At 42.1% G+C, this 25,054-nt stretch overlaps 1 protein-coding gene across 1 annotated transcript in view; it reads left to right on the top strand.

The window, feature by feature from the left end:
• ITPR1 (inositol 1,4,5-trisphosphate receptor type 1) overlaps positions 1 to 25,054 on the top strand; it is a 335,828-nt gene that overhangs the window by 146,956 nt on the left and 163,818 nt on the right. Inside the window, exons 11-21 of the mRNA XM_080801715.1 lie at positions 947 to 1,042; positions 2,488 to 2,532; positions 6,487 to 6,641; positions 12,895 to 12,994; positions 14,090 to 14,250; positions 14,742 to 14,883; positions 16,807 to 16,965; positions 19,040 to 19,212; positions 20,832 to 20,951; positions 21,937 to 22,131; positions 24,334 to 24,585. Coding sequence (XP_080657841.1) covers positions 947 to 1,042; positions 2,488 to 2,532; positions 6,487 to 6,641; positions 12,895 to 12,994; positions 14,090 to 14,250; positions 14,742 to 14,883; positions 16,807 to 16,965; positions 19,040 to 19,212; positions 20,832 to 20,951; positions 21,937 to 22,131; positions 24,334 to 24,585 — 1,598 coding nt within the window. The remainder of the gene's footprint in view (positions 1 to 946; positions 1,043 to 2,487; positions 2,533 to 6,486; positions 6,642 to 12,894; positions 12,995 to 14,089; positions 14,251 to 14,741; positions 14,884 to 16,806; positions 16,966 to 19,039; positions 19,213 to 20,831; positions 20,952 to 21,936; positions 22,132 to 24,333; positions 24,586 to 25,054) is intronic.

The following is a 25,054-nucleotide window of genomic DNA, read 5'->3' as shown; positions in this document are numbered from 1 at the left end:
TGAGAACATTGGACTTACAGCTTTCCTATCATTCTTCATTGGGCCTTGTGTGGTCTCCCCTTACACATATGCAACTTGGTATTCAACGAAAAGCTCAAGGAGGCTCCTGTGTAGTTGTCTGGAGCTTTTTCTCTGGGTAGCTCTGTATTCTGGCCCCATAAATTGCTGCTGCTTTAGTCTCCCTAAATTCTGATGTATCTCCTCAACTCAGACCGGTGTTTTCTGCTTGGATTCTTCTTCCCGGTGCTACCGTCCAGAGAGGACCTTAAGGCAGAAAGCTGGAATAATCATGAAGATCACTTTGTTTGTTTCCCTTTTCTCAGAGATCACATTTGTGTACTGCCTGTTGTCTAACATCGGAACACAGTTGTTTCCTGTATTTTATCCAGTTTTCTAGTCATCTGTAGCAAGTTCATGTATTTTGTGCAGTGTTTAATTGTTCATGGCACCAACTGCCAGTGCCAGTTATTCCATCATGACCAGAAGTTGAACTTACATATATTTTAATGGTAAATTGGCCCAGGCTCTGTGAGTTTCAAGTTCAGAGCACTGGCTTATCTGTGTGTTTCAGCACGTGAGTACAAGTACAGAATTCTTTCAGTTTCCTCTGAAATTTAGTTTTGTCATGCCTTTTATGGATGCATTGTGGAATCTTAACTTCTACTTTATTATGATTAAAGCAAATAATCTGAAAGCCCTTCAACTTTTTGCTGGAACCACTTCATATGAACTGGGAGACTGCTTCTTCTTCGGAGAAAAATAACACTTCCATATATTTGCTCTCTGACATTACATGTGATACTTGCAGTGGCTTTGTTGGAAGGTATTCATTTTTTTCAGCTAGTAAATATCACTCCTGGACTATGACTTAGGAGTGAAGTCTCAGTGCTGTCTTACTATGGGTTGACATTTTTTCCACTCCTGGTAATCATTCCTCCTCTTGTAGGTAGTTCAACATGACCCGTGTCGGGGTGGAGCAGGATATTGGAACAGCCTCTTCCGTTTCAAGCATCTTGCTACAGGGCATTACTTAGCAGCAGAGGTAAGTAACAGCCTCTGTGTCTTTCTCTTTCAAGGCTGACACGTTCCTTTTTTTTTTCATTTACCTGTGGCCATTGGGTAGTTAGATGCTCAGTCACCTTGCCTTTCCTTCGGCTTTTCTGTTTCTGCCTGCCTCATTTCCCTGCTTACAGATGAGAAAAGGTAAAGATGATTAACACATTTTAGTACTTCACAGGGATTGGATCAAGATGTGGGGAGAAAATAAGTTAGAAAATAATACTGACATGGGAATATAATGTACAGCACGATGACTGTAGTTAATTATATTGTGTATTTGAAAGTTGCTAAGAGAGTAGATTTAAAAAAAAAAAAAAAGGAAAGAATGCTTCTCTGGGATTTAGGATTATAAAATTTTTGCTCTTGCATTTTGGTCTCCCCATGTCTTATCTACCCGCTCTGCTCCTAACATGAATGTCCGAGACTCAGCTGTAGTGAAACATGGTTGTAAAGCTGGAAGCATTAAGACACATAAAGAATTAGACAACTTTGCCAAGTATTCTGGTTCTCAGAGCACTGCTGGAGTAGACAGGGTCTTATCTTTACTTGCAGGGATGCCAAAAATCAAAGGCATTAACTTAAATGTCTGTGAAGGGTTTTTGAGGAAAGGCAAGACTCAATACTGAACGGGAGGAATTGACTTTTTAATTTTTGTGCTCAATTAAGGTGCCATCATACTGTGTGGCAGATGCTGAGTTTTACTCTGATCTGCTGGAAGATGTACGATACATATTTATATCAGATTCTTGTCGTACATCAAAAGATACCTCCCGTTGTCCGATTCCACTGTGGGACGGCTCAGAGATCTTCAGGGTGATTCAGTATTTCTTTTGCTGCTGACCCCAAAGAAGGCTGAATCGAAATGTACTGAGCCCCTCATCCTGGAGATGCCTGATACTTGGAAGAAATGATGATTTCAAAATACTTATGAACCCAAAGTCAAGACCAAGTTGAAATTTAAAATGAAGCCATAAGGAGTTATAGACCCAGCTAGCCAGCTGTGAGAAATGTTGATTCCATGGTTTGCCAAAGATCAGTGGTGGTTGCATTATTTGTTATGTTCTGAAGTGAGTGTAAGTCTTGCCGGAGGCTATAAATATTTTATTTCTCACTAAAACTGAGCAGGATTATCAATGACTGGATACTCCTCTTTTATTTATCTCACGGTTGTAACTGTTGCCTTGCTAGTAAATTCATTGTGTTCTTCTGTCGACACTTGAGAGCCGTCTTTTGGTGACTGGTCGATCGTTCCCTGTGTGTTGTACTCATGTGATATGTGTTGTGGCATGCTGGTCTCATGAACAGAGGGAAGGGCCAAGTTTTTAGCTGTTCAGAGATGTTCACAGGCTTTGAAGTCTCCTGCAAGTGGGGCCGAGTCCTGGAGAAATCAATGGATGTTTTAATTTCCTAATGATTCTTTTTCATCAGGTAGACCCTGACTTTGAGGAAGAATGCCTGGAGTTTCAGCCCTCAGTAAGTATGAGCAAGAGCCTTCTTGTCTCCATCTGGTAGGGTGAGGCCAAATGATCTGGAACCCCATTTAAGAACTGCCATTTGTCATTGAGTGATGGGGAAGGGGAAACCATCGGATGCCTTAAGAGAGGGTCTTTTTCTGTGCTTCCCTTGAGGGCAGTCATATCTTCCTGCGTTCTGATTGGTCCAGGACTAGCAGTGATGATGCTCCTTCTGTGTGCTTAGTCAAAGGGTTTTCACCTTTAAGTTGCAGAAGTTGATGCTCTCTTGGAATGCCCTTTGGTAAGAGACAGTGATGGCCCCTTAAGAATGAATATCCAATTGCTGTTGACCTCAATCTATGACTCACCCAGATTTTTTCAGGGAATGAGTGTGTGAAATGGATAGTGTCATTTAGATGATGGAGGTAATACATGAGGCATGTACATGTGCATGTACATGTACATGTGCTCCTGACATCAGATTAGACACTCGATTGTCTGACTATCTGTCCTTGCTTTCTGCAGACTCAGGAGTAGACTTTATAATGTAGTTTGGAATTTAATGCCAACAGAATCCTTCTTTGGAAGACAAACCAGTTAATGCTGATTTGGGGGCACTTGCGGGTTGAATTTTCCACAAATACGTGTTAAAGAGGACAGTGGTAGTGTTATATGGAAATGATGGCTATCAATAAAGCCCTTCTCTTATACAGTGCTTCATTCTGGTTTAGGATTTAAAAAAATGCAAATAGTTACTACTCTGACATTGTGTGTTCATGTGATCATCTCTGGTGAATATGGTAGGTGGTTCTGAGCTTACTTCTTTTTGACTTGGAGGGGGGCATAAAATTTTGGAAGAGCTCACAGGTTTTAAAGTGGATCCATGGATAAAGGGGTTTGGGATGGAGATAACAGAATGCAGTTGTCTTTGGAAGGTCCAAGTTCTGTGGAAAGGATGAACCTTGCAGTTACGTTTGGATAGAATGTTAGCTCTGGAAGGAATGAAGAGGAGTGCTAGCTGAGGGATTCACGTCATGAGTTCCTGGACTTGCTGCAGGAGATCATGTCTTTCCCAGTTCTTGAGGGAGCCGCTGCGGGTCCTGCTCCTTCCTTTTATCTGCCTTGCCCTACTGCCAGAGCTCGTTTTGAAAGCTGCCTGCCTCATTGCCTGGCAGGTTGAGAGCACTGACCTGGTCTGACTTCTTACCAGCGTGCAGTAAAGTCTTTGCCCAACATTGGTGTATAGTGTTCATGTGGCTGGTCTTCAGAGGCTTGGACTGGTGGGGGTGCCATTTTTCATAGGGCACTTCTTGTCACTGCACCTTCTTTACTTTGAGAGACCTTGTGGGACTCGCCTCTAATGGCATTAGCACCGCCATTTGGGCTGAAAAAGTAATTTTCCTCTCTGAGATGACTTAAAAGGAGAGCTGTGGCTTCTGCCCGTGAGAGCTGATATCCATTTGAACATTGAGCTGTGTGAGGAATGGGGCTGCCCTCCTGGCCTGTTGATGGGTGCAGGGAGGTTGGGCATTTGTAGCACAGGAGGAAGAATGTAGTGATCCAAAAGCAGGGCAGGAAGAGAGGCAGAATTGGGTTTAAATAGCAGACCCTCCCCTTGCATGAGCTGTGGGACTGAATGAGCTGCATTTTCCTCTCTGGCCCTCACTTCCCTCTTCTGTAAAAGTGGCGGACCTGCTTGTTACAAGGACCAAGTGAGCTGTGGTACCTAAGACGCGGCCCATAGTAAGCGCTCAGCAAGTAGCATTTGTGTAGGTTGGACAAGATCATTAGCATTTTTAGTGCCTTTACATCCATCCATGAGTTCATCTGGACTGCGCAGCAGCTGTGTGAAAGGAGTTAGGGGAGATTTGATGATGTTTGTTGGACCGATGAGGAACCAGAGCATGGTCCTAACTCGTCAGACCTGTCTTGGTTCAATCAGAGTTCAGTCATTTTCTATTTTCTCCTGCTTCTCCATGCCCCGGTGGTGGAATGTGCCAGCAGGCGTAGGTGCAGATCTAGACCACATTGTTCTGGCTGCTTTGGATGTTGCTTGGGTGGTGGTCTTCACATGGAGCCCAGTGGCCCATATGGAGACCCTGAGCCGAGCGGCCCAGCTCCTGCCTCTCTGGGGAAGGTTGTTAGCATTGGGAGAGTCCTATACCCCTCACCTTCTTGTAGGCTGGGAAACTTGAGCGGAAAAGCTGGAGATGGAAAAGCATGGGAGAGGAAACTTTGTTCTGCTCGTGGGTCACGTACGTCCCCGAGACTGGCATCCAGTGCCTGTAGGAATCTTTGCCTGGAATCTTACTTAGCTTGTTGAGCTTGTTCTTCTCAATTTAGCAGAACCCATGAGCTGCATTCTTGACGCCAGAGGGAGAGAAAGGACAATCCCAGGCTGGCTCTCGTCTTGCAGCCTGTTGTACATGCGCCTTTCCTCCCACTAGGTGGCAAACGCCGACTGCACACAAAGAACGTGAAGACGCTGTCTTGCGATTACAAGTCCAGATACAGGCACTCCATGCAATTTTCATTTTTCTTCAGTGTCCCGGCAGGTCTGAAATTGAACTGCCAGCCTGTAGCCGAGCTGTGTGTCGTAAGCCAGAATCAGGTCAGGGCTTATTTTAAAGTGGTATGTGGAAGACTTTGCAGGTCAGAGTAGTTAGAAGAGGACTGAGCTTTTCCTTGAACTGGGGTAGTTGGTGCTCTCCAGTAGATTCATCCTTGAGGGTAGAAACAACAATGAGTTGTGGCTTTGTTTGGATAGTACTATAAGGTATTAGGGGAGAGGGCACAGGGAGGAAGACACAGAGCTTCTGGGTATTAAAGGGTATTAAAGGAAGCATTTGTATTTTTTTTTCTTTCTCCCTCCCTCCCTCTCTCTCCTTCCATCCCTCTCCCCTCATTCTCCCCCCATTCCCTTCTTCCTTTTCTCAAACAAAAGTTGGGGCTGCCTGATGAGCTAGAGCAGACTATTGCCTGCAATCGTAGATGTCAGGCCCTGGAATTAAATTCTCTCATCCTCCCTCCTTTGCGTGTTAAACTTGATTTCCTTTTATCCATTCCCCAGTTGGAAAAGAGTCAGTGCCTCAGCCCAAGCCAAGCAAGTTAGTGACAAAGAAAATGTGATTTTCCCAGTAGATACAAGTGGATGTTGTCTTCTTGCAAGGACGTTGAAAATTAAAAATAATCCCACGTAGAGTCTCAGTGCCGGGAGACACCTAGCAAAGCCTATGCGAGGACGTGACAGTCTAAGCATGCTGCTTAAATCCACTCAGGCAGATGGGCTCTGGAGCCTACAATGTGTTTTTATAGTTTCTCAGGAAAGCTTTCGTCATTGTTCATTAGTCTTAACTGTCAGAGATTTTCTTCAGCCTCTACCAAATCCCTTACATAGCAAGAGAGGCCCCCTTTTCCCTGAATTGTCGTCGGCAGCGCTCCTTGATTAATTATGAACTTTTTTTCAGGGCTAGTCTGACTTCTCAAATATTTTTCTTGGCCACACTGGGATCTCTGCTTACGAACACTTGGATGCAGGCTTATTTTATTTTACTTTTTCTCCTGGGAAGTAGATGTATCATATTATTGCTAGACCATTTAACTGTAGTTTAACACAATGACCCATAACCAAAGCCACAGGACGAGTTTTTCTCAAAGTGCTTCTTCTCTCTTCCAACTACTGCAGACGGATGTGCCCTGTGGACTTCTTCATCACCTCTATAGCACTCTTTCCGTGGACATCTGTTACTGTAACCCTGCATTGTTTAAACATTTTTTTGCAACACAAGGAGGTAGAGTGTAAATATTCTTGGCGTGGGTGGCCGACTGTCCTCTTTCATGACTGCTCTGAAACTGTGGTTCTTTTCCTGCCAACTGCTGATGTTTCTTCCCTGTTCCTGTGGACTGTGCAGTGATTGTAGTGAGGGAAGTTCTGGTGTGCAGAATCCATGACTTGATGACTTTTCCTCCTCAGGTGGACCCTGATCAGGATGCCTCTCGAAGCAGGTTGCGAAATGCCCAAGAAAAGATGGTGTACTCCCTGGTTTCTGTACCTGAAGGCAATGACATCTCCTCCATTTTTGAGCTAGACCCCACCACTCTCCGTGGAGGTGATAGCCTTGTTCCAAGGTATGATTCTAAAATGGCTTATCCTGAGTGAGTCAGAGCTGGTATATGTGACCTGGCTGGGCTTCTTGGAATCCAAATCATCATTGCCTTTCTTGAAGCTTTTGTAAAGGATTTGTTCTGGTTGCCCATTGGAATGGTGGCTGGTTTGTTTATGGCTCATTAGTTTTAAGTTCTCAAGAACCTAATTTATTTTTATTTATTTAATTTGCTTTATTTAGGTGAACAAGTCAAATCATAAGCCTAAGTAGCTCCATATTTCTGATTTCCTCTACTCATGTCCTCATTTCCCAACTTGAGAGATCCCCTAAGTCAACTGAATAAACAACTGTAAAGAAATCCTGGGAAATGGAATATTTGTAGTTCATTGAGTATGTAGTGGAATATGAGAAGTCAGACCAGTGTTCTTTGGTTATTTTGTTAAATTTGACTCTTGGTTTGGTTGCACAAGAATGCATTTTGCTGGAGGGAAAAACTGGACTCAAGTGGAATGAAAACTCGTGCTTAAACCAAAATCAGCAATATTCTTAATAACGGCTTACATTTATTAAGTGCTGACTACATGCCATGTTTAATGCTAAGTGCTTTTATTTCTGTTACATGATTTGATCTTCACAAACCTGCCCCCCCCCCCCCGCCCCCAGCTGTGAACTAGGTGTTACTACTTGCCCTTCTTCTAGGTAGACGCTGAAGCTCAGAGAGTTTAAGCAACTCATCACACATCAGCCAGTCCCTTTGCAGAGCCCCAAATCTTAAACACCAAAGACAGACAGGGTTGTTGGGGGCAGTTCTGACTCTCCAGCACAGCATTGGTTAGTGGCAATCTCCTTGGCATCTGTAGGTTTTACACATGGCTCCTCTGACTATCACTTTGTGTTTTGTTATTCGTGTATGTCATTGCCGTGTCACTGTTCAACCTGTCGATGAAATGGTAAGTGCCATGTGGGTGCTGTCAGCAGTAGCAGAGAAACTTCTCTTGTACTGTTGGAGTGATGGACCAAGGACAGTGTCCACATAGAACAGATTTTACAGTGCAAGGAGGCCTTCCATGGCCATCCAGTTAAAGGGTTGTTTCATTCTTAAACTCTGCTGGGTTTTTAATTCCTTGAGATTTGGGGGAAAGCTAGGGATGTTTCTCTAGAAAATCTCAAGTGTGTGCACAGCTTTGCATTCTCCAGGGTTGGAACTCCTGATTTAGATTGCCTTTTCCTTTTCTTTCTTTCTTTTTTTTTTTTTTAAATAACAGATTTGTTGAGATCTAAGTCATGTTCTATACAGTTCACCTAACATGCTCAATTCAGTGGTTTTTAGGGGATGAGCAGAATCGGGCAGCTGTCATCACAGTTTTAGAACATTTTTCCCAAAAAAGAACACCATATCCTTTCTCCATCACTCTCATTTCCCCATGTTCCACGTCCAGCCTTAGACTCAGCTGTGTCCTGTCTTTAGTGATCCGCCTGTTCCGGACATTTCATGTAAATGTAACCTGTGATCTTTAGTGACTGGCTTACTTTACTTTCCTCCATATTATAGCATGTATTAGTACTTCATTTTCTCTTACTGCTGAATAACATTCCATTATGTAGTTTTATCCCATTGTATTTATCCACTTATTTTTTCATATTTTTCTAAAAGAAGGGTTAATGCCATTCTTAAAAAAAAAAAAAAATGTTATCGGGGCACCTGGGTGGCTCAGTGGGTTAAAGGCTCTGCCTTCAGCTCAGGTCATGATCTCAGGGTCCTGGGATGGAGCCCCACATCCGGCTCTCTGCTCAGCAGGGAGCCTGCTTCCTCCTCTCTCTCTCTCTCTCTCTCTCTCTGACTGCCTCTCTGCCTACTTGTGATCTCTATCTGTCAACATTTTTTTTAAAGATTTTATTTATTTATCTATTTGTTTGTTTGTTTAAAGTAATCTCTGTGCCCAACATGGGGCTCAAGCTCACGACCCCGGGATCAAGAATTGCTTGCCCTACTGACTGAGCCAGCCAGGCACCCCATATTTATCCACTTATTAGCTGATGGTCATTTGGGTTGTCTGCCCTTTTTGGCTAATATGCTGCTGTGAACATTTGTGTACACATTACTGGGGAGGGGACATAAGGTTTCCTTCTCTTGGGTATATATCTAGAAGTGGAAGAAGGGCACATCATATGCTAACTATCTAACCTTCTGAGGAACTGCTAGACTGTTTCTCAACACGGATACACCATTTTACATTCCCACCACCTGTGTGTGCGGGTTCCGATTTCTCTATGTTCTCTCTCTCCAGTACTTGTTACTGTCTTTTATGTGAGCCGTCCTGGTAAGTGTGAAGTGGCACCTCATTGTGGTTTTGATGTGCATTTCTTTGAGGCCTAATAAGGTTCATTGTCTTTTCATGAGCTTGTTGGTTACTCATGTATCATCTTAGAAGAATTTTTTTCCATTTAAAAAATTGCATTGTCTTTTTATTATGGAGTTTTAAGTGTTCTTTATTCTAGATATAAACCTCTTACTAGGTATGTGATTTGCAAGAATTTTCTCCCATTCTCTAGGTTTTTTCACTTTCTAGATAGTATCTTTTGAATTAGAAAGGTTTTGAATTTTGTTGAAGTCCAATTTATCTATTTTTTTCTTTGATTGCTTAAGTTTCTAGTTTCTTAAGAAACCATTGCCCATTTCAAGGTCAAAAACAATTATACCGATGTTTTCTTCTAAGAGTTTTATAGTTTTTGCTCTCTACTCTTAAGGTCTTTGACCCATTTGGAGATCCCTTTAAAATATGGTTTGTAGTATGGTACATAGATTTTTATGTTTTTTAAGATTTTATTTATTTTGAGAGAGAGAGTGCATACAGGGGGTGGGGCAGAGGCAGAAGGTGACAGAGAATTCCAAGTGGACTCCACGGGGAGCACGGAACCCCATACTGGGCTCAGTTTCATGACCCTGAGCTGGAATCAAAAGTCAGATGCTCAACAGACTGAGCCACCCAGGCACCCCAGAGATTGCTTTTTAAAAGCTTTCTTTCTCATTGACTTGTTAACTAGATAAGTACAGGTCTGTAGAACCCAATTGCATTTTAGTTTAAGTAAGTTTCCATATGTTGTGTCCTCTGTTCTGGTAGTGATTTAATAAATTTGGTTAGGTTCCCAGGAGATGAGGGAATGACATTTATATTACACGCTAAACGTTTTAGTTTGCAAGGGATAGCAAAGAACAGGACCCTGTGATTTGAAATATCACATCATTTTATTAGGAGGTGTCTCATGACATTCCCTCGGCATGGGGAGTAAGGTGCTAGCTAGTTGGCCATATTCCCCAATGGGTTGAAAATCCGCATGATCCTGTAGGAAAGGGGGAAGTTGAGTCTAAGCTTTTAGATCAGATGGCCAAGCAGCTTTGGCTGGATAGAGACCGTGCTTCTATATCCACTTCAGTTTATTTCTGTTTCTCTGTTGGAAAACTCTTGGTGGATAGTTGTCCATAGGTAGATGGATTCTAAACTCTTAAACGAGGCAAGTCTTATATTCACCATGGAAAAGTGTCCAGTATGGTCTACCATTGTTAGTTAGCAGTTATGATCTTGGACTTGGTCTTAGCTTTAAAAGTTTTTATCCATTTTTGCCTTTGACCAACAACCCAAGAGCCAGAATTGAATGGGCTCCTTATGCATTAGTCCTGTGGAGAGATAAAAAGCCTTAGGGGTAGTATACTCATTTCCCTGCATCTTAAAGCTGTGCTAAATATTGCTTGTTTGAAGATCAGGAAGTCTAAAGTAGATAAATGAATGTCTCTGAAATGATGTTAGCAAAGGAATTTTTGGGATAGTCACTGCTTAAAATCTTTCCAAGCCAAAATGAAAAGGACAATGGCAAATTCTGGATATACTAAACAAGATAGTAAAATTACAATATATGTAAAATAGATGAATTAAACGAACTTTGGGAGAGCATCCAACCTTGTGGCTGTTTTATAACTGTCCTGATCTCATGACTTTTGAGTTAAGGATTGGGAATGAGACTTGGGATGAATGGATACAATGCCCTTTGTGTCTTAAATATAATTTGGCTAGAGCTTTATAGAATGTAATCATCCAATTAAAAGCTGAGCTCCAAGCTTTGGTTATACTTTGAAACTAAGAAAATGAGTCTAAGCCACTCAGAAGAAAAAGAACTGAAAATCTCTGTCAGATTTCTTGTTCATGTTGTTTCATGTATATTCATTCTAGTTTACATAAAAATCGCTAGGGTTGCCCTTATAGTGTTCAGGGCAGTTAGAATGAGGGAAAGCAGAAGGCAGAGAGGATGTACTAAAGACGTTTGTTTGGTTTGATGCTGTCCCTGCCCTCACCTCTTTTCCACGTCTATACCATTGTTCTAAATTCCTCTTAACTCAAGTGATGTCTGTGGTCCCTTATCTGCCCAGCCCCAACAATGTTCAAAGTTCCAACTCAGGGTTTCTGTAACCAAAAACTATCATGATTTTCTGAAGCCTCATTGATATCTTCTAAAAGTCCTTCAGTACTTAACCTTGACTGTCTCCCAACTTAATGCTTTTTAATGTGCATTTCCCATTACTTGCTTTTGTTTGGTATTCATTGATCTTGTCTCACTAATGTGGTAGGTTCTTGATGTAAGAATTATGCCACTATTTCTACTACTTCCTAAAAGCAGATTGAAAAACACTGTAGAATTATCCATGCTCACTGTAAAAAGCAAAAACAAAAAAGTGTTAATGTCACAGAGAGCAAAGAAGCAAATAAAAAATTACATAAAATTTAATTACTGAGAGATAACCACTGTTAACATTTATGGTTTATTATGGTTATAGTTTGAGATAGGTCTCTGGGCACACAGGTAACATGTATATAATTTATCATAAATAGAATTATAAACTATTTTTAACATTTTTTATTGGGGATGTTCTGTACATACTTCCAAGTATATATGGATTATAATCACTTACATTGTTAGTATTCTACTGCATGTACTACACAGTTAACTAGTCCACTGTTGAGACATTGGATTGTTCGCAGTTTTTCACTCTTGTAAGTATTGTTTTGTTGAATGTCTCCATGCCCCACTTTGTACTTGTGCTATCACTTTAAGTGAAAAAAAATCTAAAAATGGCATTGCTAGGTGAAAAGGTAGATACATTTTACTTGTTTTATAAAGTGCCAGACTCCCTTCCAGAGTTTCACCTGTTTACACTCTCACCAGGAGTGTGAAGAGAGGTTATTTCCCTAAGCTCTTGTATATACTGGGTTATATCAGTCTCCAAGATTTCTGGACTGTGGTAGAGTAAAATGATACATAGTTTTAATTTATATGAATTGTATACTAAGGAGATTGAATGTATACTTTCAAGTTTATTGGCCATTTATACTGCGTTATTACATTACCGGCTTATGTCCTAGTCTCATTTTCATTTCCAGTATTTATGTTCTTACTCATTTTAAAGATCTCTTTATAAATGCAGATTAATGACCTTTTTATGCTATGTGGTATTCTTTCATTTTCCCAGGTTGTCCTTTTTCTTTCAGCTGTTCCTGATGTTTTTTATTTGTTTGTTCTTTTTTTTTTTTTTTTTTTTTGCTTTACAGAAGATAAAAAATTCAAACTATATTATAAGATGTATCCATCTTTGACTTTTAAAACTTATAAAACTTGTATGTTGCTATGTGCTTTAGGGGCTTTCCCTACCACAAGATTATTAAATATTAACTCATATTTTATCCTAGTAATTTTATTTTTTGTTTTTTGATCCATATGAAAATTTCAAGTGTTGCTTTATCAACTCTCATGATCTGCATTAATATATACTCAGGAAGGACTTCTTGTTACTCTGTCTCCTACACAGTTTGTTCTGAGATACTCATTTAGAAGAATGATCTTATATTTAGAGATACAAATATCCCAATGTTAGAATCCTTAGGAATGATTTCTTTCTTTTTTTTTTTTTTTACTATCATTTTTAAAATTATTAACATTATGGACTTTGGGGAGGGCATGTGCTCTGGTGAGTGCTGTGAATTGTGTAAGACTGATGATTCACAGACCTGTACCCCTGAAGCAAGCAAAGGAACGATTTCTTATTATAAATATATCAGAATATATCTCAGTAGCCATTTGCTTCTCAGTCTATATTTTCTAGTGTATGTAACAAAAACCATTTGGTATCCCTTTTTATTTTGATAGAATATATTCTAGGCCAGTGGCTACAGAGAACCTAAAAATTCCTATGCCGTAAATCCTTTTTTATCCCCCCCCCCCTTTAGAAACTCCTATGTCCGGCTCAGACACCTGTGCACTAATACCTGGGTTCACAGCACAAATATCCCCATCGACAAGGAAGAAGAGAAACCCGTGATGCTGAAAGTAAGTCCTGGAACTTGGCTGCCTTCTTGGGTCTTATGTTCCCTAATGAAAGGGCTCCTTTGAGAACCGTTGGAAGTGTAGGGACTGCGTTGTTTTGGTTTGGCCAGTGTGTGGTCATGGGCAAACTTGAATTCAGTGAAAGAATTCTCTCCAAGGGACCTGGCTAAAGCAAGCCCAGGCTTTTTGAAATAACCAGAACTTTTTTTATTCCATGGCTTTTGCCCTAAAGGTTGAGCAATTGTCTGGATTTCACGTCTGTCTGAAGGATCGTTTTTGGCTGGGAGAATGTTTGCTGGTGCCTTGAGGCACCTCAGATACCTAGTCAGTTTTCCCCAATCTTTATTATTTCTTTATCTCTCTGCGTCTTTAAATATACTTTTATTTTTTGAAAGTTCTCTCAGCCCCTTTAATTTCTCTCACTGAATCCCCCTCTCCTTTACTACCTTCTCCAGGGTCATAGAGCATAATTCACAAACAGGGACTTTGTTTTTAAAAAATGAAATGATACTCTCATTTTTTTTAAAGATTTTATTTATTTATTTGACAGACAGAGATCACAAGTGGGCCGAGAGGCAGGCAGAGGGGGGATGGGAAGCAGGCTCCCCGCTGAGCAGGGAGCCCGATGCGGGCTCGATCCCAGGACTCCGAGATCATGACCTGAGCTGAAGGCAGAGGCTTAACCCACTGAGCCACCCAGGTGCCCCTGGTACATTGTCTAGCCTTATAATACTCAGAGTCAATAATTACCATTTTGCTCATTTGCTTTTTCCTTATGTGTTTATAAGCATATTTTTTTTATAAGCATATTTTTAAGATACAACAGTCTTAATATGCTTCCTTTAATAAATGAAGGTATAAATCGATAGCAGAGCCCATTTTCTGCCTCACACTTATCCACAGTAAGAATCTCCAGAGGTAACAACTGTTAATGATTTGGGGTACTTCCTTCCAGATGTTTGTCTATGTCTAGTTAATTTTAACTGCAAGATAGCTTCAGCTCTTTGAATAGCCCAGTGTCCCGTAAGTATAGTGTTTGATTAATGTGTTCCTCTCTCAATCCAAGAAACAGTTCCATAAAAACATTCTGCTTTTCAGATCGGCACCTCCCCTGTGAAAGAGGATAAGGAAGCATTTGCCATAGTTCCAGTTTCCCCTGCTGAGGTTCGGGACCTGGATTTTGCCAATGATGCCAGCAAGGTGCTGGGTTCCATAGCTGGGAAGCTGGAGAAGGGCACCATCACCCAGAATGAAAGAAGGTGAGGGCTTCAGCAAGAGCCAGACGTACTCATCCTCAGCCACTGTGGACTTTTTAAATCCCTTGCTTGCAGAAAGAGAAAATGCCAACTCTGAACAACCTTGTGTGAGAGGAGCAGGTCTTAGCATTTATATGTGACTTCAACTTGTGGTTTTCAAAAACCACATTCACTTCTTTGAAAGTCTCTAAAGTTGAAAAGACCAGTCTATCTCCAATTTGGCTTCTGGAACTACCTAAACGTCAGGGGCCAGTGTTACTCTGAAATGAAGTTTGATGGCTCCTATTTTATGAAGATGGTTATCCTTTTGTGGACAATAGTGTGCTCTGTGTATTTTACTCTTTCTGGTAATTGGTTGTCACTTGCAGGGAAATTGGGAAGAACGGATCCACTTGGGTTTAACTACCTCATTAGGCCTGAGTCTCCCAAGGTGACGCTTCCAACTTATTGGACGTTAAACATTTCCTGTTTCTAATAGCTTCTTTCCCCCTAAGGTCTGTAACCAAGCTGCTGGAAGACTTAGTTTACTTTGTCACCGGTGGCACTAACTCTGGTCAAGATGTACTTGAAGTGGTCTTCTCCAAGCCTAACAGAGAACGGCAGAAGCTGATGAGAGAACAGAATATCCTCAAGCAGGTTTGTGAGATGTGAGGTACTGGGATCTTTGTAAGACATGGATGAGATCCCTGCTCTTACACAGGGATGTGGGTGGTTCCCGCCTGGAAGGCTTGATCAACTGACTTCTGAAGAAAACACACTTGATGTTTGTAGAGCAGTTTTGAGTTCAGAACAGTAGCGAGTGGAAAGCACAGAGTACGTGTACTGCCGGTCCACACACGTACATAGCCGTACCCATCATTCACATGCGCCACTGCAGCAGTCCATCTCTTACAGTTGGTGGACCTGCATTGACACATCCTAATCCCCCCAAATCTATAGTTTACATTAGGATTCATTCTTGGTGTTACACACTCACTCTATGAATGTAGGCAAATATATAATGACATCCGTCAGTATAGTATCACGCAGAATATTTTCACTGTCTTAAAAATCCTCCATACTCTGCCCATTCATCCCTCCCTCCCCTCAGTCCCTGGCAACCACTGATCTTTTTATTGCCTCCATTGTTTAGCCTTTTCTAGAATGTCTCATAGTTGGAATCTTATAGTATGAGGCCTTTCCAGACTGTGTTCTTTCACTGAGTAATATGCATCTGAGGTTCCTCTGTGTCTTTTCATGGCTTCATAGCTCAGTTCAGTTGAAAATGCACTTGTTGAATCTCAACATGTGAGAATTCATGTTAGGAACTCCAAGAAAAGTTCATTTGACTACTTTATTTTCATCAAAAATAATGAGTGCTATGTGACCTTAAGGTTTTTTCACATGTCTGGGAGAATTGGAGTATTCAATAAATAGGGAACTCTATAAACCACCACAAAATCTTACCATAAGAATGAGTAAATGGCTTATAGGACATATGTAGATAGTATTATCTGTCATAAATTTACATAAACTGGTGTAAAGACAAATGACAAGGAGGTGGGTGACAAGGGTAGATGAAGTGCACAGAAATGCATACCATATAGTTCTCTAAAGCTATATATTAGCTATATGCATGGCTTGGAAATTCCTGGCCACTAAACCCCAAAGAAAACATATTAGTTACTAGTCCTACAGTTCTCCATAGGAACTTGGGATTTGAGACTCCTTTCTCCTGTCAGTTGATGATAGACAAAATTTATTAACACTCCATCATGTTTCAACAAGGAGTTCCCATCCAAGAATAAATTATATCCAGCTGGTTCATGGGATGACTCCCAGATTAGACCTCTGGCTCCATGCCAATGCTCATTTTCCAACACAGTAGTAGTTCCTTGAGGGGCCAGAATGATCGAATTCCATGGCAGAAGCTTTCATTGAGCACTATATTTAGGCAATTGACAGTTATTATCCCCTTTTATCCTTAGAACCCCTTTGAGAGCTGGGTGGTATTCTTTCCATTTTACTGAGGAGAAAACCAGGAGTTACCTCGACTGTCCTTTATACCACTAGGGAATAATGTAGAGTGTGTGATTTCAACCTAGAATCTGGCAATTCCAGAGTCTGTACTTTAAAAAAAAAAAAAAAGATTTTATTTATTTGACAGAGAGATCACAACTAGGCAGAGAAGCAGGCAGAGAGAGAGGAGGAAGCAGGCTCCCCACCCAGCAGAGAGCTCAATGCGGGGCTCGATCCTAGGACCCCGAGATCATGACCTGAGCCGAAGGCAGAGGCTTAACCCACTGAGTCACCCAGGTGCCCTCAGAGTCCGTACTTTTAACCATTGCCCTACACCGTACTTGCAAGTGCTTGAGGACCAGTTAGGTCCAGGTGGCCTGAATTCAGTGAGTAGCCGGTCCCAGTTGGTGGATGGCATGTAATGTTCAAGTTATTGATGTTGATCTAGAGAGAGTTGCCAGCGCAGTCTGGCCACCTGTGAGGTTAGATTCGTTTGAGACAGAGGGCTAGCCATTAGCACTCTAAATGATGGCGGTGTCTGTTCTTCCTTCTGACAATCAGATCTTCAAGCTGTTACAAGCCCCGTTCACTGACTGTGGCGATGGCCCCATGCTGCGGCTGGAGGAGCTCGGGGACCAGCGGCACGCCCCTTTCCGACATATCTGCCGGCTCTGCTACAGGGTCCTGAGACACTCCCAGCAAGACTACAGGAAAAACCAGGTTGGGATCTAGGACTGACTGAAGTTCATATATGTGCCTCATGGTTTTAAGACTTACATCTGTTGTTACTTAATTGCTAAAGAATAGTTTACTAAGTTTGTGCTTAGCAAGGAAATACAATTTTGCAAGACTGTGAAAAAGACAGAGTCCTTAAGAAAGATATCAGAGAAGTCCCCTTCTGCAGCCACCTTTCAGTGAGTTTTTTTTTTCTTTTTTTTTTTGGACATTGGTACTGCATTTCTAGTGTTTTTTTAAGGTGCTTTACATTAAGGTTCAGGGAAGTGATTGCATGTGTTTATATTAAAGGTAGAGCAGAATTTTTTTCTTCCTGCTCCCTTCCATACCCTCCATGTCTGCTGGTAACTTTCTCTTTATTTTGGTTTTGTCTATGTTTTACGACATCCGAAGCCCTTGGGAATGTCATGGCACTGTCTATGTTATCCTCTTCCCATAAAATAAATGTTCTAACCTCTCTGAGGGTTCCCATCAATTTGAGATTTTAAGGAAACCTGTGAACTGTGTTGTCACATTTAGTAGTTCTCAGCTGGGACTAATGCTGTCCCCCAGGAAATACTTGGCAATGTCGAGAGACTCTTGTGAGTGTCACCACTGGCACCCAGTGGATAGAAGGAATATCCAGAACGCACAGGACATCCCCCGACAATAAGCAGTCATCCAGCCCTGAAAGTCGGTAGTGCTGAGGTTGGGGAGTCCTGCCCTTGGTGACATAAAGTGCTGTAGGCACACAGAGGGCGCTTGGGATAACCTTGAATCCCGGTCTCTGCATTGGGTTACAAAAGGCCTTTGTTGGTAAACTTTTGACTGCCACGAACCCTGGCCTTTAAATTTAAACTTCTCTCTGTAATAAAAAGTTTCATGTGTTGTCGTGAAGATAGTGTTAAACGGAGACAGTGATCCGAAGTATCAGAGAGAACCTTGTGAGCAAGAACACTGAGCTTGTGACGTGGCCTTTGCTACTGTTGAGATCGAAAGTACCCTGTACCTGTGAGGCTGTGTTCCTCAATGCAGACGGCTGGTCCTTGAGTGCTCTGGTGGCTTTAAATCCACCTGTAGTGCACTAACACCATCCTGGAATAGTGCCAAAGAGACTCTTTTCTCCCTCTTCAGATGAGGTCACACCACAGCCTCCGGGGTCTGCCCGCCCATTTTGCTTGTACATGAAGACCCGCAGCAGTCCCTCTCACTGCTGCGGCATTGACTGTCTTTGCTTGTTGTCTGTAGAGTCTTTGCCGCATGGCAAAAAGGCTGGCGATTTCCCACCCATGCACCCTTATTGAGCATGGGCTGAAAAGGGGTCAGTGTCCCCTGTGGACACCCCGAGGAGTTTTTAGGATTTTAGAATTAATTTAAAAAAAATTAAGCTAAGTTTCAAGGGCTCTTAGTACTTTGTAAGCAAACAGTCTGTCTTGGGAAGGGATATATCTTTGACTAGAAACAGACAAACATGTGCAAGAGACTTCCCCGAGTTCTCATGTATTTTTATGGAATGTCACGTCTGGTCCCCCGAGAGAGAAGCCAGGGATGTTTTTGTACGTTCTGTGAATCTGACTGATGGGCTTAGGTATTCTTCACTTGATCCTGCTACCCATTGGCTATAAAAATGTATTTTCACCCCAGATACAGAAAACAGGATGGGGTGATATTGTTCTAAATATCTAGGTAGGCTTAAGTATGTTTATTCAGCAGCACAGAGCAGTAAGGCACAGTTAAAGCCTCTTGAATTAGTAATAAAATCAGAGCTGAAAAACAGCTTTTGACCTTTTGGAAAAATAAGTCACCACATTAATATTTATACTGTGCACTTAATAAAATGCCCATCTGTACATACAGGATAATTTGCTTAATTACATTTGTGTGGCAGGTTTAGTGAAATGAAGGATGTGGGCGCATGTGCAGCTGGTGTCCTAGATTAGAAAGTTGTGGAAAGATGCTCCACTAGGATCTCCCTTATGAACGATAATTCTCATCAGGGACTGTTGCTACTTTCCTTGGTTTTGGGTTAACCTTAATATCTTTCATTGTCCCTGCTAACCTTTCTTTTCTTCCTTAAAAGGAGTATATAGCCAAGCAGTTTGGCTTCATGCAGAAGCAGATTGGCTATGATGTGTTGGCCGAAGACACCATCACCGCCCTGCTTCACAATAACCGAAAACTCCTGGAAAAACACATCACCGCTGCTGAGATCGACACATTTGTCAGTCTGGTGCGGAAGAACAGGGAGCCCAGGTGAGGCGGAGGTGGGCCTGGTCGGCAGAAGGTATCCAGGCATCGAAGGGGCAGTCACTGAGCTAGTTATTGTGCTTTGGGCTAGGTTTCCTTTTTGAGGGTTGCCAGTGACAGATTTCATTTAGGCCGGTCTTGAGAGACCGTTGGATGAGTAGTTGAAAAAACGTGGTATTGGAATAGACCTTTGGTGGAATCCTAGCTCTGTCATTTACCAGCTGGGTGACCTTCGCTTTCCCCTTGAGCTTTAATTTTTTCTATGCTAAATGAATGGTTATGAAAATTGAATGAGAATAAATGCATGGGAAGTTGCCTGGTACTTAGTCCTTGCACAGTAAATGACAGTTAGTTTCGGCCACTCAGTCCTAGTTTAGCACCCTGATTTTCAGTTAGAACACCTCCCCAAATATCAGTAAGAGTCTTTTGCAAACTTAATTGTTGCTTGAGTATTTTTACTTAAGTTGCAGTTCCATCTTTTCTCATTTCTGTAGCTCTCCCCCCTTCTTACTTTCTTCCCTCTTCTCCTAATTAAGATCCACAACATCGGGGCACCTGCTTGGCTCAGTGGGTTAAGCATCTGCCTTCGGGTTGGGTCATGGTCCCAGGATCTTGGGATTGAGCCCCACATCAGGCTTCTTGCTCAGCTGGAACCTGCTTCTCTTTCTCCCTCTGCCACTTCCACTCCCACTTGTGGTCTCTCTCTCTCTCTCTCTTTCTCTCTCTGACTCTCTCTCTCTCTCAAATAGATAAAATCTTTTTTTTTTTTATGATTTTATTTATTTGAGAGAGAGAGTACAAGCAGGAGGAATAGCAGAGGCAGAGGGATAAACAGGCTCCCCACTGAGCAGGGAACCTGATATAGGGCTTGATCCCAGGACTCTGAGATCATGACCTGAGCCAAGGGCAAATGCTTAACTGACTGAGCCACCCAGATACCCCTAAATAAATAAAATCTTAAAAAAAAAGCAGGGGATCCACAACATTTTTAGGAGAAGTGGGAAATAGTTTACAATATAGGTATTGTGAATGGTCACATGGGAAAGCTGATAGTGTTGTTGTAAAATGACTCCTCCCACCCGTGAAGATAAATAACATTTGTGGAGAATTCTCATGTACAAGGGAGTGAACTAAGTCAGCATTTGCCATGAATTATCTCACTTAATTCTCAGGGCACTTCTCTGAGGTTATACATTACCCTCTGCTGTAGATGAGAAGGACGAAGCACAGTGAGGTCCAGAAATTTCCCCAAGTCACACTGCACATCAGAACATAACTAAGGAGAACCAAAGCAGGGATTCAGCTGGCGCACTCGGGCCTCCCAGCCCGTCTTTGCCGCTCTGCTTCCCCTCCCCCTCCCCCATGGCTCCCTTATGTGACCTTCCTTGTCTTGTTCTTTCTTTGCATTTTTGCCTCATCACTTCTTCGTCTGCCCCAGCCACTGCCGTCTTTCTTCTCTTATGGTTACTGGGTTTCTGTAGACACTGGCCCCAAAACCGAAACTGTCTGTGATTTCTTTGGTCCGAGCTCTGTTGGATCTGACCAGTTGCGAAGAGTCGGGCTCCGAGAGTCAAACCTCTCTCTAGTCATGGAAAATGTCTTGTTTGCTTTCTCTCTCTTGACAGATTCTTAGATTATCTCTCTGACCTCTGTGTGTCCATGAACAAATCGATCCCAGTGACCCAGGAACTGATATGCAAAGCCGTGCTGAATCCAACCAATGCTGACATCCTGATCGAGACCAAGTGAGTGGCAGTCTTGGGATTTAAGATTCCGATGAGAGAGGGATGTAGGTAGAGAATGTATGGCTCAGGGGAGGCCTGCATTCCTGACTAATAGAACTTAACTCTTTGACTTTTTCAGACTTGCTCTGAAGTCAGATGGGCTGGCATGGGATCTCTCTGAGCCAAAGATCTTGGATAGGGATATTAAGTTTGCTTTTGGAGTGGCCATCTCTGCACTTACTTTGCACACTGGTTGAAAACCAGTATGTATTCACCAGAGAGCATTTTGTACACACTTGTTTTCATTCTTAAAGTTCTTTAAGTATGATAATCAGTTTTAAAATTTAAAAGAGGTAATTCAGTGGTGATATTAAGACACGGTAGGGCAGAGCTTTTTACATCATCACTGTTAAAAAAGTATTTAGTGGTACCTAGAAACTTCAGTGACTGTAGTGATTCACTTTTAGCAAGGGAACAGTTTTCCTGGTAAGTACCATGCCAGTAATGGGGCCAATGTGGGAAAAACAAGTCAAAACAAAACTGCAAACTCAGGCCCTGAACTAGCGGGTTTTTTGTTTGTTTCTCACGCATAACTTAGTTTTTGGCTTGGGCTGATGCAACTTGAGCATTTCAATATTTGTGCCTGAATAATTGTCATGGGGGACTGTCCTATTAATTGAGGAGCATCCTGGACCTCTACCCAGTAGATGTCCATAATACCTCTCCCACTCCGTTGGGACAAACAGAAATGAGAACATGTCCGCGGACATTGTCTCCTCAAGACGGGGCAGGGCACGCAAAACCACCCTGCTTGAGAACCACTGGGATAAAGTATGTGAAGAAGTTAATGTTGGGCTCTTTGTGATTCTGCCACCGAGGGAAACACCGGTTTTCGTTTTATGTTTACGCTGAGCGTGAAGCTAGATTGCCGTATATTGCTGTAGTCGAACCGGCAGTAGCGAGTATTTCAGCATAATGAGTTTTCCCTCTTCCTCTTATTGTCCAGGTTGGTTCTTTCTCGTTTTGAATTTGAGGGTGTTTCCACGGGAGAGAATGCTCTAGAGGCAGGAGAAGATGAAGAGGAGGTGTGGCTCTTCTGGAGGGACAGCAGCAAGGAGATTCGCAGCAAGAGTGTCAGGGAACTGGCACAGGATGCCAAAGAAGGACAAAAGGAAGACCGAGACGTTCTCAGCTACTATAGGTGATGGGGGTCCTGCCAGGCTCGGTTTGGGGTGCCCTGAAAAGAATTGAGGGGAAGTTTATTGCTTGTTGGTGGATGGCTCCAAGGAATGACGAGTTGTCCCCTGTCTGTCTAGCAAATGCTGTGTATTGTAGGAGTTGGGAGTGTTAAGGGTTGGTTGATACTTACGTAGTAAATTGATTTCCAGATACGGCCGAGGCGACCGAAGAATGAGTGCTTGTATCAGCCCCCCGTTACCGTTTCCCCTTAGCAGCACAGGACATATGTGCATATCATAGGAGCTAGGAGTCAGACTGTATGGTCAGACTGCTCGGGTCCAAATCCTCACCTTCCTACCTATGAAATTTTTGACTGTGGTCGAGTTACATACCTCTGTATGCCCCGGTTCTTTAATCTGCAAAATGGAGACAATAGTGCCAACTTCCTGGAACCTTTGCAGACAGAGCTAGGAAATGAGTATGTGTATTCACACATATATGCATATTTATGTACACGCACACATATATCTATGTTCTCTGTCTGTCTCTACAAATATGTAATGAAACTGTGAGTCCACATCAGTACTTCCAATTCCATTCCAACACCCACGGGGTTATTCTAGGCTTCACCTTCCTGTGTGCATGACTCCATCCTGTGACAGAGAAACCTGGCTGGCCTTTGCTCTGGTGGGTACCTATTCGCTCACTGTCCACCTCTGCCGGTCACCTTCTTCAGCCCCAGGGTCTCCCCATGCCCAGCTTTAAGACCTGTGGACCCTGCCACCTCAGGGAAGGCAATGGAGAGGAAAAGGGTGGGGAAAGAGCCTCTTCAAAGAGGAGAGAAGGGAAGATGGCAAAGTGCTCATGGCATTTTTTTAATAAGTAAAACTTGGCAGTTACGGCACTCTGTTACTTCCTGCATTCCTTTCTCCTCCCTCCCATTTGTGCCTGTGGTGCGCACCCCTCCACATTCTTGGTATGTTCATATTTTACTACGTTAGTACGCAGTCCTAACAAATAGAGAGGTTTTTGCCTGCTCCTAGAAATGTATGTAAATGGTGCTATATTGTTCCATTATGAAACCTGCCTGATAGATTCTGTGTTGCTTCTGAAATGTTTCATGTTAATCGAGGTAGATGTGTCTAATTTCAGCAGCTGAGCAATATTCCTTTTTATGACGCCACATTTACATTGCTCTTTGATATTCCATTTTATGCCACAGTTTAGCCTTTCATGTCAGGGGACATCCTTATTCAAAAGTGTGCATATGAGTAAGAGTTTCCATTTCGTATCAGGAGTGGAATTGTTGAATTGGCGAGGATGCATATTTTAAAACTTCACTCAGCAATCCTAGATCAGATATTTTGGCGCACACACTCACCAGTTGTAAATGAGAACTTTGTTTCTCCTGGTCTTTGCTAATTCTGAATATTGCGATACTCTTTAATCTTTGCTAATTTTATAAGCATGAAATAGAATACTATTTTAATCTGCATTCACTGGTATCTGGTGAGACTGAGAATATTTTCAACTAATGGTTATTGATAGCAAATAGGGTTTTAGATTGAGAAGCCAGTATTTGGCACCTTGGAAGCTAGTGGCTTGCTTATTTCATGTCAGAAGTTCTTTACTCTTTTAATATTTGATATGACTTCTCCTGAGTGTGAATGCGAAAGTGTGCTTCCCTGGTCCAGTATGGAAGGTGACAAAGATGACACGTAGTTGGATAAGGAAGAAAGCATAAGTCATTATGAGGAGTCCCCTACCTTGCACACATGGTTCTCATGTAGAAATCAAAGAGTAGGCTTATATGAGATCCTAAGCATATTATAAAATTTCTAACTAGACTCAACATGGGAGATATCTTTAACATTTCCTACATGGTCTTTATATACTGTATAAAAAAACAGCTGAAGAAATAGACAAGCATTTTAGATGTAACATTTTACCCCATTTATTTCATAAAATAAACAAGGCCAAAATGGAATCAAATAGTCACGTAATTACTCTCAACTCAGCAGGGTGAGCATGTAGGCCTACTGGTGTAGCTTCAACCGTTCCTTTATTGGCCTGATACAGAAGCCGTTTGAGTGTGTTGATATTTAAGTTCAGGAGGCCAAATGTCCCTCTTATGAAAGTTGGGGATATCTCGACTGTCCTGCTGTGAATTTCCATTCATCCTCAACGATTTCTGATTTCTTCATGTAACTTTACCTTTCTCCAGGTATCAGTTGAACCTCTTTGCTAGGATGTGTCTGGACCGCCAATACCTGGCTATCAATGAAATATCAGGCCAGCTGGATGTTGATCTCATTCTCCGCTGCATGTCTGACGAGAACCTGCCCTATGACCTAAGGGCGTCCTTCTGCCGTCTTATGCTTCATATGCACGTGGACCGAGATCCCCAGGAACAAGTCACTCCCGTGAAATACGCCCGCCTGTGGTCTGAGATTCCCTCGGAGATTGCCATTGACGAGTGAGCCTGGCTCCTTCTCCCTGCTAAGAGCTCACGCTGTTTTAAGACCTCATAATGTTTTGTGTCATGGTAGACAAACCACTTACGGTCAGGTTAAGTCTAGTTAAATCACAGAAGCAAAGTGAAGTCTTTTTTTTTTTCATTAAGCTTAAAATTAAAAAGTATGTGGCAAATCTACTTTTTTTTGAAGAATGCAAAAGATGGCATGATTATATTTTTTATATCTTGTCCCTTTTTTAAATTCAACAAATATCTGTTTCTACTTGGTGTCAGCCTTAAGTAATACATCAGTGAACCAGCCAGAACACTATCTCTATTCTAGTGGGGAAAAAAGATGCAAACAAGATAAATGATTCTATATCTTGATGATAGGTGCTAAGGAGGGAAAAATAAAGTAAGAACAGAGGGTGGGATACAAGGTTTTGGGAGGGCTTCTTGGCTTTGTGGCTGGGGAAGCTTAAGTGCAAAG

Source organism: Martes martes (genome assembly GCF_963455335.1).
Source record: "Martes martes genome assembly, chromosome: 1".
Taxonomy (NCBI): domain Eukaryota; kingdom Metazoa; phylum Chordata; class Mammalia; order Carnivora; family Mustelidae; genus Martes; species Martes martes.
Note: the sequence above shows the minus strand (reverse complement) of the source record. Positions and strands in the feature narration are given on the sequence as shown.